At 39.0% G+C, this 13,020-nt stretch overlaps 1 protein-coding gene across 3 annotated transcripts in view; it reads left to right on the forward strand.

Annotated features, from left to right (window-relative positions):
* Window positions 1-13,020, forward strand: part of phkb (phosphorylase kinase, beta) — a 72,838-nt gene that overhangs the window by 319 nt on the left and 59,499 nt on the right. For 2 of the 3 annotated variants that reach the window (XM_044029825.1, XM_044029824.1), the window contains exons 2-3: window positions 2,463-2,549; window positions 11,781-11,919. In XM_044029825.1, coding sequence (XP_043885760.1) covers window positions 2,463-2,549; window positions 11,781-11,919 — 226 coding nt within the window. Of the gene's footprint in view, window positions 1-810; window positions 917-2,462; window positions 2,550-11,780; window positions 11,920-13,020 lie in introns of all 3 variants that reach the window. The other variant, XM_044029826.1, reaches the window with a different exon arrangement.

Raw genomic sequence — 13,020 nt, forward strand, 5'->3', positions numbered from 1 at the left:
TGCTGGTGTGTGAGAGCTATGATATTCTTGCACATTACTCAGCCGTGTTCTCCATGAGTGATCCCCTCATGTTTCTGGAGGGTGGTATACACAATGTAGTGAAAGAAAACAAACGTCATAGCAGTTGTATTTATCACTACACGTATGGGCATGGTTATTTCTGCATATTGATTTTTCCTTGGTGTCCCACCTTGTTGTGATACCAAGGTAATAACAATAAATGTATTTAATTGTAACATTGTCAACTTCATCAGCTATCTTTACTGTATTTAATAAACCTGTATTCATAATAATTTGGTGGGTAATATATAGATCAATAACACATCTTCATAAATCATTGTACTGCCATAACATTTCCCAATCTTAGAGCAAATCTGAATTCTCTTTTGTTCGTTACTACTTTCCATATAACATTAATACAGCAACACAGTATATTGAGGTGGATGTTATGGACCGTTATGGTCAGTGACTTCTGACTCTAAGGCTACCCCTCTTATGTTCCAAAATCATAATTTCATATTTATTTTCAAGTACTGTCCTAATTTATGAACATACTTACATTATAGTAGTAGTACTTACAAGTTTAGTAGTAATTATTCCTTTTACCAAAAATATAATAATCTACTGTTTCTCTACACTTCTCAAAGGAAAATAACATCTTTCTCTCCTAAGCCAATACATTACATTGCAATTTATTTTTGCATGTTGCTCATGATCATCTTTACCCTCAGGGTGTGTAATTCATTTTCGATTCATGCACGTCTAAAAACTAACTCTGTTCTACTAACTCCTTCCTGTGAGTTGCTGTAGATTTGTGATTTATCTGAGAGAGACGATTGGCCTTAATCTTACCTTTTGAGAATGGCTGGTTCAGTGGCTGCGAGTGTTCGGCCTCATCAGGATTTGCTCAGACTCGGTAAGTACTGGCACCAGATTGTCGAAGAAAAAAAAACATTGCGGTCATCCATGAACAGAAAACCAGGGAAGTGACCAGTAAAGAGTGCATTTTGTCGTCTGGACACAAGGAACTTAATGTACATCCCAGTTTTAATTGTTTCATGATCATAGGGAAACACCTTTGCCTTAATATGCCACTGTATTAATTAAATTGTCTCCTCATTAAAGTGTTTGTGTTGGAAAACAATATACAGTAATGTAATAAATTAATAAAAACAATACAATGTAGTGATATTGCTCATACAGTGTGTTACTTGTAGACATAGCTGTTAATCGTGTTTTTGTCTTGCTTAAAAGTGACACAACATGACTGTACAGTATTATTGAGGTCACACACAGCGGTTCACAATCTCTTGAAAGGTATTATAGACATCGGCGTGTCTGATGTTTGTCATGGAATTGTTTCACCCCAGTCAAACCTCAACAGCAAGTATTTGTCTAATCTCAAATTAAAGGGAGTGGAATATTGGACTTCCTCTATGCTCTTTAAAAGTGCTATCTGTGAAATAGATATGGATTGGCTTTGTCCCCTGCAACTTTGAAGCTGATGGAAATTATGCAAATTTCAGTGAGAATGTGAATTTTTCAGTACCTGCGGTATTGACCCAAGGTCGAACCTATTAAAATGCAAATCTCAGCAAAGTGAAAAATGTCTGAAAGTAGAGAAAGTCCAACAGATGGAGGTTTCCCTCAAAGTGCGCTCTCTTTTAGACATGTGGAAAATGTTAGGATATATACAGTATACTTTACATACAATGTGAATCTGGTGGTAAGTCAGATTCAAGCTCAGGGCCTGAATATTGTTTTGTGTGCCGAGCCTTTTGACATGACATGTTGCAGTGAAAAAGCAAATTGGCTTAATGCATGCGTCTGTTGTCATTTTTTTCTGTATGTATTGTATCTTACATTTATTTGACATGGGGATGATTTGATGAAAGGAAATATCCACAAGCTATAGTTGAATGCAAACCTTTTCCCATTCACATATTGAAATATAGCACATAAGACTGTACAGACTCAAAATACAAAGCAGTTACAATGTAACTGAGATGAAAACCATTCTATCCATATCACTTCACGTCTTAAATATGTCATTATGATGTTGTGGATATAATGGTGTTAGAAAAACAACAGCATCAGCGTTCATATTGTCCCCCTAGAAACCTTGCTTTCATTATACAGTCTCCTGGCCATTGGAATAGGGTTTTCACAGAAAATAGATGACTCGCTTTATGGCACAAAGCAACTGCGTTATACTGTAGCCAAAACAATGAAGAGAACAGAATTCACCCGTGGTGGTTTTTATGCAGGGTCGTTTATTATATATAAAACAAGAGAGCCAGCGAACCTTTACTGGCGTTTGTAGGACAGTGACCAAACAGGAAGCACTAGCAAACAAAAGTTGTATGTTGGCTCTTTAAGACATAATAAAATATATTGTAGGTCATTATCTAGAAGAGGAACACTGGTAAAATGTGGTACTAATGGGCGTCTCTCTCTGCCAGGTTCCATCTATGAACCTCTTAAGCTGTCCAGTCTTCAGCATGAGGATGAGCCCTTATGGGAGAAGCTGGACCGCTACTACAATGCTGGTAAGTAACAACTATCAATTATACAAAGCAGGAGTTACATAAACTTTACACTAAGTGAAACAAAACACACTGCTGTCAGCCGCTAATCCAACAGTTTTTCTTCGTGTCGTATATGTGACGAACTCTCCTCACTAGGGATGGAATGGTTCACAAAATCCACAGTTTGGTTCACATCGGTTTTTCGGTCATTTAATTCCCCTTTTTTTTATTCTCAAGGACATGTCATGCAAGCATGCAAGAACTGAGGGAATGGGGCAGCTTGATTCGGCTCTTTTAACAGCAAGAGGGGAGAGATTGCTTCATTTAAACATGCTGTTTTATTTATTTGGCAAAAAAAAGGGTTAAAAACTGTTTGTGCTTGCAGTGCTTGCATACAGTTGCTGTTTCATCCACCACAAAATCCGAAATGCTCCCAGAGAGGAGAATGAAGTTTCATCGGAGGTGTAAAAAAAAAAAGACTACGACGGGATTGTGGTCAAAGTTACGTAATGCTTCTAGCAAACAAATAATACGGACATAAAAAACAAAGAAAAACCTGGGAAGGCAACAAGCTCGGAGGTAGATTTATGAGTAAGCGTTGCAGGCCATTCCAGGTGATGCTGCCAGCATGAGTAGTCAATAACACAGATTCAAGCCTGACTGCAGTTGAGATAAATATACATTAATACTGATTACAGAATTACCAGCAGCTGTGAGTGCAGCACAAGAGCGACAGTGTGTGTGCGACCTCCCAGGAATCACAAAGAAACCACACCACACAGATAAACATATGGTGTCCTCCAATTCTGACAAGATATCACCCATCTTTAGATAAAGGGGAAAGCAGCTTTTGACAAACAGGTGAGGAGACAACTAGGAAACACACACAGGTCATATCTGAAATAACTCATTTGTTGTGTCACTGTCATCGAGAAGCCTTTCCCTGACAGAAGCTTGTACTTCATATTTATGCTGTTTGTATTAGACACTGTATCTAAAATTTCTAAAATGTTTTGTAAAATCCTGTTCATCCTTTAATTTGCTATTTTGTGGCTGTAATTATTTCTATTTTATTTATTTTCAATTACGTTTAACTGCTGTTCTTTGTGCTGCTGTGTCAATTTGAATTCCCCCTGTATGCACATCAGTAAAAGTATATCTTAAATTAGCTTAGCTTATCTTGGCTTGTTTTAGCTTAGCTTAGCTTAGCTTTTTCACAGTTATGTTTTCTACAAGTTTTCCAACATGTCAACTATGCACCTTTTTTCTGCTACTGAATCAGCTGTTTAAAAGTGGATTTGGACACAACAGTTAAAAGAGAACTAAAGAGCAGCCACGTGTCCATGCTGAATTTGGCATGCTTTTAATAAATATATTAAGCTTCGCTGAGAACAGCATCAGTATCAATTCCCACAGCTAAGACCTTAGACCACCACATAATGATTGAAGTGATCATTAGACAAAGTGCATGAGGTTCTCTCTGACTCATCTCAGCCGATCTAATCAAAAACATTGTTATTTGTATAGCACCAAATGACAACATACATTACATCTCAAGGCACTTTACATAGTAGAAACCTTATGATATTATAGAGGGAGGAGATGAGAAAGCATTGGCGCCAGTGGAGAGAATAAAAACAACTCCTTGGAAATAAATCTCTGGCAGAAACTGACTCAAATATGTGCAGCCATCGACTTTAGCCGGTTGGGCTCAAAGTAAAAACATGGGGAGAGAAAAGCAAAGAGGGATGTGTTCTATATCAGTCGTGATATTACATTGTAATTTATACAAGCAATTGGATGAATTGTTGCAAAAATTATACTGATATCAATATTAATCATGGCATAAAAATGATGATGTTGATACTACTACTAATAATAACAACCCTGCAACTGGATCTGGATCCTGCGGCCAAGGAGTCACGGGTACCCTCGGAGCGAGCACAGGGAGGTTATTAATAATAGTGATAATAATATTAATGATAGCATCAAGTCTGGATCTGGATCCTGTACCTGCAGAATGAGGACAGGGAGAGAAAAAAACAAACTAGAGGAGAGAAAGAAAAAGGTTAGTGACATGATAATTATAGTAATAATGAGCGCCCAGTGCACCACAGGAGTTCCTCCAGCAGTCTAAGGCCTACAGCAGCTTAACTAAGGGATAATTCAGGTTTCCCTGAGCCAGCCCTAACTATACGCTTTATCAAAAAGAAAGGTTTTAAGTGTAACTTTGAACACAGAGAGGGAGTCCAGATGACAGCAACTGATCAATCACATTACTTTTTATTAATTATTTGGAACAGCATATTTCAAAAAATGTTGGAAAATTAAAGAAAAGGAGAGGGAAGGACGTTGAGGAAAATGGCTGATGTCAGTTTTTGTCAGGTGGGAATGTGAGAGGACAAAGAAATGATCATCACTGTGCTGCAGAAGGTAGTTTGATGGTTTGAAGTTGGTTTATCGGAGCAGCATCTGTGATTTTATAGTCAACCTTTTTTTTATGTTTTATATTATATAATAGGGTTATGAAGAGTAGAGGAGAGACATAATATTAATATTATAATATAATAAAATACATGATTAATAAAAAAAACACAGCTGTGGGTCAGGATTCAGGCAGACGATTTACTTACTGACATTTAAATGTAAATTACGGCTTTGGCTACAGTGAGCTGTTGTTTTATTTTTGCCTTGTTATTTCATTTCCACAAATGAATCAGAAGGACAAGGAAACCAAACAACACTGGTTTGGGTGGGTGTGAATTTAGGGGTTGTCAGTGCGTCCAGTGTGGAAGTGTCTGTTCTGGTCTGAATGACCCGTATTCTCACCTGAATGCACCTCAGACAGATATGACACAGCCCATTGGTCCACTCTGATGAAGATAGGGCACTGTGCGTGCGTGTGTGTGTGTTTCTTGGACTTGTATTTCTCTAAGTCAGTGCAGCAGTGTCCTAAGAAGAACAGATGTGCAAACCTGTGTGCTGGTGTGGCAGGTGGGTCCTTATTAGGCTGTTTACATAATGTGTGCTTGGAAAATTTCAGGAGACAATAAACCGAGCTTGTTGTGCAACAGGTGTCGCTGTCAGTCGGAACTGATTTGCTGCTATCAGAGAGCACAGCGTTGCCTACAGCGTCAGCTGTGCTGAAATCCCATAGATTTACGGAGAAAAGCCTCCGCCAAATTGCACGATGTCAAAAGCGCAGTGTTGAGCATTGGGCTGGTTTAATTGTTGTGTTGGGTGGCAGCTCGAAGCACTTGTCCAATTCCAGTCTGGAACAAAGCCAACATTGTTATCGCCAGAACCCAGAGCTTCCTGCCAATATACCTGCTTTCTCTCCATTTCTGGGAGGGAAAGAGGTGGAGAGGGGTGAAGTTGGGGTGACAGTGACAAATCAAACCAGTTCAATTTTCCTCCTTTCTCTTTCTTTGTTGTTTATGTTGCAAAGCTGCCCCCAGCTCAGATGAAGGCAGCAGTGTTCGGCTTACACTGCTGTTGTGAAAGGAGACTTGTTCTCCGTTATCAAGGAAAGAACACCAGTGGAAAATTATCATTAATCTCTTCTCGATCATCGCCACGTCATCTCTTACTGTGTGTTTTTCCCCCCTCTCCCCGTCTTTCTCTTTTTCCCTCTCTCTAAAGCTTCCTATTTATGTGGCCACAATCTATTGACTCCCCTTCATCCTGATAATACTAGAGGCAGAAGGCAGTACTGCTCTGCCATCTGGCTCACACTGATTAAGAAATGGAGAAAACATAAACACTTTTTTATTACTATTTATCTTTGTTAATATGGCTAAACTCCCTGTTGTCTTTCTTTGTTTTTGCTTTTCCACTTTTACAATTGCTCACACTCCCTTCATCTATTTCAATAAAAAGCTAGTTTAGACCTATGTGAGTCTGTCATGTGTCAGTAACTTATTTCCTCAAAATTCCTTTTCAATATTAAAATATCAAAGTATTTGCCTGATCACTTTTCTAAATGTATGCACATAAATCAAATAATCAACTAAATCTGATTTTACTGATGAAAATGTAATAACCTGGTTGTCTCATAACACATCTGCATGTTATTGCATCAATACTAAACTGATAATCTTCCCATTATTTCTACCAGACACAGTTGACAAAAGCAGCTCATTTTAAGATTTCTGCTGTAATTATGGATTGTAGGCTAAATGAGCTTCTGCAAATGAAGATAATCTTTGACCTTTTTAAAAACATACTTAGGCCATGCACATTTTCTTCAAAAGCAAGACTTGATGAAAAATTGGCCACGGTTCAAAATCGAGGACGCTATTGAAATCTGTTGAATAACTGCAGAACTCTAATAATGCTGCTTCTCCCTAAACCAAACCCCATCATGAAATAAGCTGATATGCTGTCTCTTTAGGAATGAGATGAGAGGCTTATATCACTGTAGCTGTTGAAAGTGAAAAAAACATGGTGACTATAATAATCACTGTTGTAGTATTTACAGTTTGTGTTACTTGGGGACCAGGTCCCTATATCCTCCTGCCTTAACGCTGTTCCAGACATGGGCTTATACCTTTATAGTTTCAACGCTGTTATTGGAGTACTGTATATATCAAGACATTTTTCCTTTTGTTATATTTTGTATTTTCATGTAGAAAATCAAGGTCCATGAAGGTGCCATATGGTTTCTTGCCCGTCTGCTAAAAAAAAAATTAAATCAAGAATAAAGTGAAAAAAACATTTTTTTTTTTTCCCAGTGTTTCCCAATCCTGGTCCTGCATGTTTTAGGTGTTTCCCTGTTCCAACACACCTGATTGATTTCATCAACTGACTGTCATTCGTTTTTACCATCATTGAAATTCACAGGCCTCCACTGATTGGTTTTGGTTGTTTGCGGAAGTTACCAAATTTTGCACCGGTAAAGGATTAATATTGATTTCCTCTGGAAAGAAAACATGCACTTTTACTATGGCGGTTGAGCTAACTGCTGGTTGATCTGTTTAACCAGTGCGTTTGTTTGTTTGTTGTTACATGAAATTGTAACTTGTACCCATGCTGGCATAATGTGTCCTGTGACACAAGTAAAATAAATCTGTCTATTTCCACATTCCCCTAAAGCATCTTCTGAGGAAGTGCACCAATACCAACTGATTCTCTCTTTTGTGTCTCTCTCTTTTCAATCTATGTTGCTGTATTATTTTTCTCTCCTCCTCATCATCTTCTCTCATTTTGCACACCCTGTCAGTGCAGTGAAATGGCCCATTGTAAAAGAGCAGATTGTGTGCGTCTGAGACATTAGCTGCTGATTTAGTGGAACATTAGCTTGATGGATTGCCGAAAACTCCCAACAATAGTTGATTTGCATCCAGAAGAAGTTGCTGTCTGAAAATGAACAGCGTTCAGCATTTTTATCATTTATATTCTGCATCTAATGATGACTTACAGAGCGTTGCATTGGTAAAATGAAACCCTCAGTCCAAATTGTGTACAGTCAGAGCACCTCCACTCTCTTTATCCTTTTTTATTATGAAACGGTCAATATTTATTGTCTCTACTAAAGTTTAAAGCTGCAGTGTGTAACTTTTGTTGATTTGTATTTTTTATCTTTTGCTTGTCTTTTATATCCTTCATTTAAAAACAAACGTGGAGCATTTGTCATTTTTGGAGAGGTAGAATTCATTTCTGATCATTTTTGTGGATGCTTCGTTGTAATCTAAAATCCAATTGAAACACTTACTGAGCATACTGAGAAACGGAGAAACAGAGATCTTGGACAATGGTAAATATGAAAGTACAAGTGGCAGATAATGCAGATAATGTATTGACCTCGGTGTCTCCATTGATCCATTGGTTTCCGGGATAGACGGTGTTTTGAGACACAGATAGAGATACAGATTGAACCCGAGTAAGTGATGACCAATACATCTTAGAGCCTTTCACATCCCCGCCACTAATGTAGCCACAGCTGAAATTAGCTTATACCCAATGGCACTATCCAATTATTGGTTAACATATGAGAGCAGTCCAGATGGGATTGCTTTGTGTGTGTGTGTGTGTGTGTGTGTACGTGTGTATCCCAGCACGTGTGCTTACACTTAATTAACTCTATGCTGAGATCAAGTGTCAATACAAGGGCACAAAAATCGTTACGTTTATTTGATTTTGCACGTGAGAGTGGGCTGAAAGTTCCGTGTAGTACGCTAGAGTGATACAAGCGTGTGTGTGCGTGTGGGCACACGTGGGTGAGAGGTCTGCCTGAGAGGTTTATTAATATTGTGCCTAATTCACGCTTATCAGCGTCTTCATCTCACTGCCAAAGTGACTCCCACCCTCAGTTGACCAGTGCACTCATTCACAATACAGAAAGATTGACATCCGCACCCCCTGTCTTTCTCCCACCACCCATTACATTGATTATTTCCATTCACACACACATACACGCAGATGTGTGCAGCTATTCTTCTTGGGACACTTCATATCATACTAGAAATGAGGTTCTGCCTTATTAGGTTCAGGTTTTGGTCCGCATAAGCAGTGCTGGTACAGTATAGTGCAGTGTTTATGCCAGAAAAGGTCCTAAAGAGGTTATAAATATAAGCGCCCACATCTTCTCAATTTCCCTTCTCCCTTGCCTCTTTCTCCTTCCATTTCCCTTTCTATCATTCTCCTCCTCCTTGCTGTCTGACTTTTACTCTGTATCAAACAACAGTGCAGAATGAATGTCCCCTTCATTTGCACTGGCGTAATGTACTGATGAAAAATGAAGTGATCCCTCCAGACAGATTAGTCATCAGTGAGGGGACCTCTGCAGGAGAGAACGATATGAGAACGTGTATGTGTGTGTGTGTGTGTGTGTGTGTGTGTGTGTGTGTGTGTGTGTGTGTGTGTGTGTGTGTGTGTGTGTGTGTGTGTGTGTGTGTGTGTGTGTGTGTGTGTGTGTGTGTGTGTGTGTGTGTGTGTGTGTGTGTGTGTAGATAAAATGACTTTCCTGGGGGCCTTCTTTGTGTGTAATATTTCAGCGTGTATTATTGGAGGGCCATGATCTGTGCGCTTTAAGAGCTTTCCTCCATTGTTCTGTCCCCGGTAACTAATGTTAAGCATGAACTTCGGTGAACTTGAACTGTCTTAGTTTTCTCTTCGCTCTCCCGTTTAGTGCTGTCAGATTGTCACAGTCGCAAGGTAAAAAATGTCTCCCTTATTTCTACAGCGATGACCTTAGCCATTATCTACTGGAGAGCTCACCAGTCATTCTGTTCACACCAAAATAATTGATTGGTGGAGTCACTCTTCCTCTCTATATGCTGTTATCAGAGGTTTATTCACATACTATTTTTTGCCCATTTTATACTTTTTTTTGTGCTACAAATACTGGAAATGTAACCTGCTTACATTGTATTAATTTAATTTGAATATTTAAAGGCGTCACGAAGAAGAATCATGTAAAGCACTCAGTTTTTAAAAGATTTAAACTAAATCCCCTCCAACGAAAGTGTGTTTTCTAATAACATTTTAGTATTATTTTATATGACATGTCATGAGTGATATAAAAAGTCAAGTATCTCCACCTTAGAATTGCAGTGACAGTTTTAAAGAAAGATTCAGACAGCCAGACTCAGTCAAATCAAAAATCCCATCGACCTGTGGGATACCTGTCATTGTTTTTTGCGTGCGTGTCATTTCAGAAAGCATAATTGGTGAAGCCAGGTGTAGAAAATGATCGATATTTTGCTCACTATGTTGTTGTAAAATGCAGATATGTCAGGGGTAGTGATCGGAAATGATATGGATATGTCTAGGTGCAGGTAATCTGCTGAAAGGTGAGTGGATAGAGTTGCAGAAGTGAGGCATATTCACAGATTTGCAGTTGCATCTATCTGTCCTCCCACTGCGCTCCGAGTCTGCTCTGACTCAACAAAAACTGCAGGTACAGACGTGGTGTTTGTATAAGTGGATTTTACATAACCAGGTGACTCCAATGAACCATCTCACCTGGATGAATTGAAATGCGCTGAAACACTTTCACTCATTGGGAACGAGGAATGTCGTGAAGATGTGAAGATGATATTTACATTTTTGTCTCGCGTCGTGTTTCACAATAATCGTGCACTCTAGCTTTCCTTTGGGGAACTGTCAAGGAGTAAGAATGTGTTTGTGTTTGAGGTGCAAACATGAACCACACATAATTTCCACTTTGCTGCTGATCCATACACAGCATGCCATTCGCTGTATTAAAACTATTTTAAAGCTATGTAAGAAATTACTTTTAGAGGGACATTAGGGTCAGCTAGAGAACACTACTGGAGCTGGAATGTGTCTTCTTATTTTCTTCCTCTCCTCAAGTTTCTCGAACTGAGAATAAGTAGAATAATTCATCTCTCTCCACTGAGATGGCCTGTTTGACAAATGGAAATGTCTCTGTCTGCTGCCTTACCCTTCATGGGAGTCACAGTTAAGTCTGGATGAGGTGGTAACTCATCTGTCCTTGTCAGTGTGTTACACAACACTGACAAGGACAGAATCCGAATCTTGTCAACTTGTGCACAACAAACGTAATATACTGAAGCTGAACAATGGCATCATGAATATGTATGTGATACCTTTCCAGGAATTATTACTTATATTTGTATTTATTTAATTGTTCTCTTCACTTATCGCAGCCACGTACAATTTCCAAGGCACTTTGCTCTATTTGACACAGTCCATCTGTTACCGCAGTACAAAACACAAACTGAACGAGCTCTGCCCCGAGAGGTTTTGGTACATGAACCTTTGCTGACTTTGATCGCTTAAGAAAAGTTGTAGCATTTTCATGCTTCTGCACCAGTGGCAGCTGTAACTGATTACAATGTATTTCCAGGTTGTTTGTTTGTTTATTCATCCCTCTTCCCACTCTTATGAACGTAATATCTTGGGAATGCTGTAAGGCCGTGATTCCCAAGGTATGGACTGTGGCCACTCGGTAAACTAACATAGAACAAAACAATGCCACAGGATTTAAATTACATGGCAATCTCCTTGATGTCTGTGGACCTGGAAAATCTGTCGCCGGATTAATTGACCCCTTACATTCACACTGGTACTGCGTGGGAGCATGGAAGTGTCAATGCTATATGTAGAAATTCTCAGTAAAATTTAACTGCATGAATACTGGTTAATAGAGCTATTTTAGAGCCACTTATACAGTTTTCTAAGACACATGGATGATGGAACAGTGCTGACTGGCTGAACTGTTGAGTCACAACGTCTGCTCTCCTCTCTTTGTCTCTCTCTTTCTAGTCAAGACGACCATTCTGAATTACCAGAGTCCCACCACAGGCCTTTTCCCTGTCAAAACGTGCTCAACATGCAAAGAGGCCAAGGTCCGGGACTCCCTGTACTGCGCTGCTGGTGCCTGGGCTCTTGCTATAGCCTACCGGTTAGTGAATGACATGCACACATTACATTTGTTTACAACTTTGTGACATGATACATAGTGATGTTAAGTATCTCCCACAGCACGTCAAACTGACATCCAGCCTGTCAAATACAATTGTATTTGCCCCACAAGATACTGGCCCTTTTCCACCCACTATACAGTTCTAGCATGACTCAGCTCGGCTTGACTGCTGTTTTGGTTTGTTTTTCCATCAGTGATAGTACCAGGTACGTGGTGCTTTTTTTAGTACCTGCTCTGGTGAGTTTCCAAGCGAGCTGAGCCATTGACAAAGGAATCAAACTGAACAGTAGATCAGTTAAAAAGACTTAAAAATCCTGGAAAAATGCGTTTATCGCCAACATTTACCATGGAACTTTCTGAAATCTCAATATTTAACAGATGCGTCTGGTGTATTTAGCGACAGCACTGCCGAAAGCTGGCGATCATGAGCCTATAATCACAACCCTATCCGCCATACTTTATTTCGGTGACTGACTTTTTAATTAACTGATTCTCATGATTCAGTACACCGAAAACAACCGCTTTGCCCATCACTAGTTTGTGTTTTTGTATAAAACAACGTCATGGCAGTTTCATTTACCTTTCCGTAAAAGAAAGAAACAAATTAAACGTGGACTTTGAAAATAAAGAGCTTTTGTGACTACTCCAACCTTGAAACAGTCGGCCATGGTTGATATTTGGCCCTTCTTTTCCATGGATAAATCAATTCATCTTATTTTATGGAAAAAGTATCCCTTGCGTTCACTCATATCTTAACGTGACACATCTTTAATTTGCCTTGTTCTGAATGTTTATTATTTGACCTAGTCTGACCCTAGTTGAGACAGTTTTTTAAAAATTATTATTTTGGCCCCCTCTATAATTGAGTTTGACAACGCGGTCTCTCCTGTTTTCAGAGTTGTTTGGAGTAAGATCCACTCCAAACATGCATTAAATCAAGCTTCTTTTCTCTAGTCAGCAAACATAAATTCTTCTAATAACCAGCGAACTTATTTTTATTAGCCTAGCTCAGAAACATAATATTATTTTACAAAGCTGAGACTAAATCTACATGCCCTCAACAAAAAGCTTTTAGGGGAA

The sequence above is a fragment of the Solea senegalensis genome, linkage group LG7, assembly GCF_019176455.1.
Source record: "Solea senegalensis isolate Sse05_10M linkage group LG7, IFAPA_SoseM_1, whole genome shotgun sequence".
Classification (NCBI taxonomy): Eukaryota; Metazoa; Chordata; class Actinopteri; order Pleuronectiformes; family Soleidae; genus Solea; species Solea senegalensis.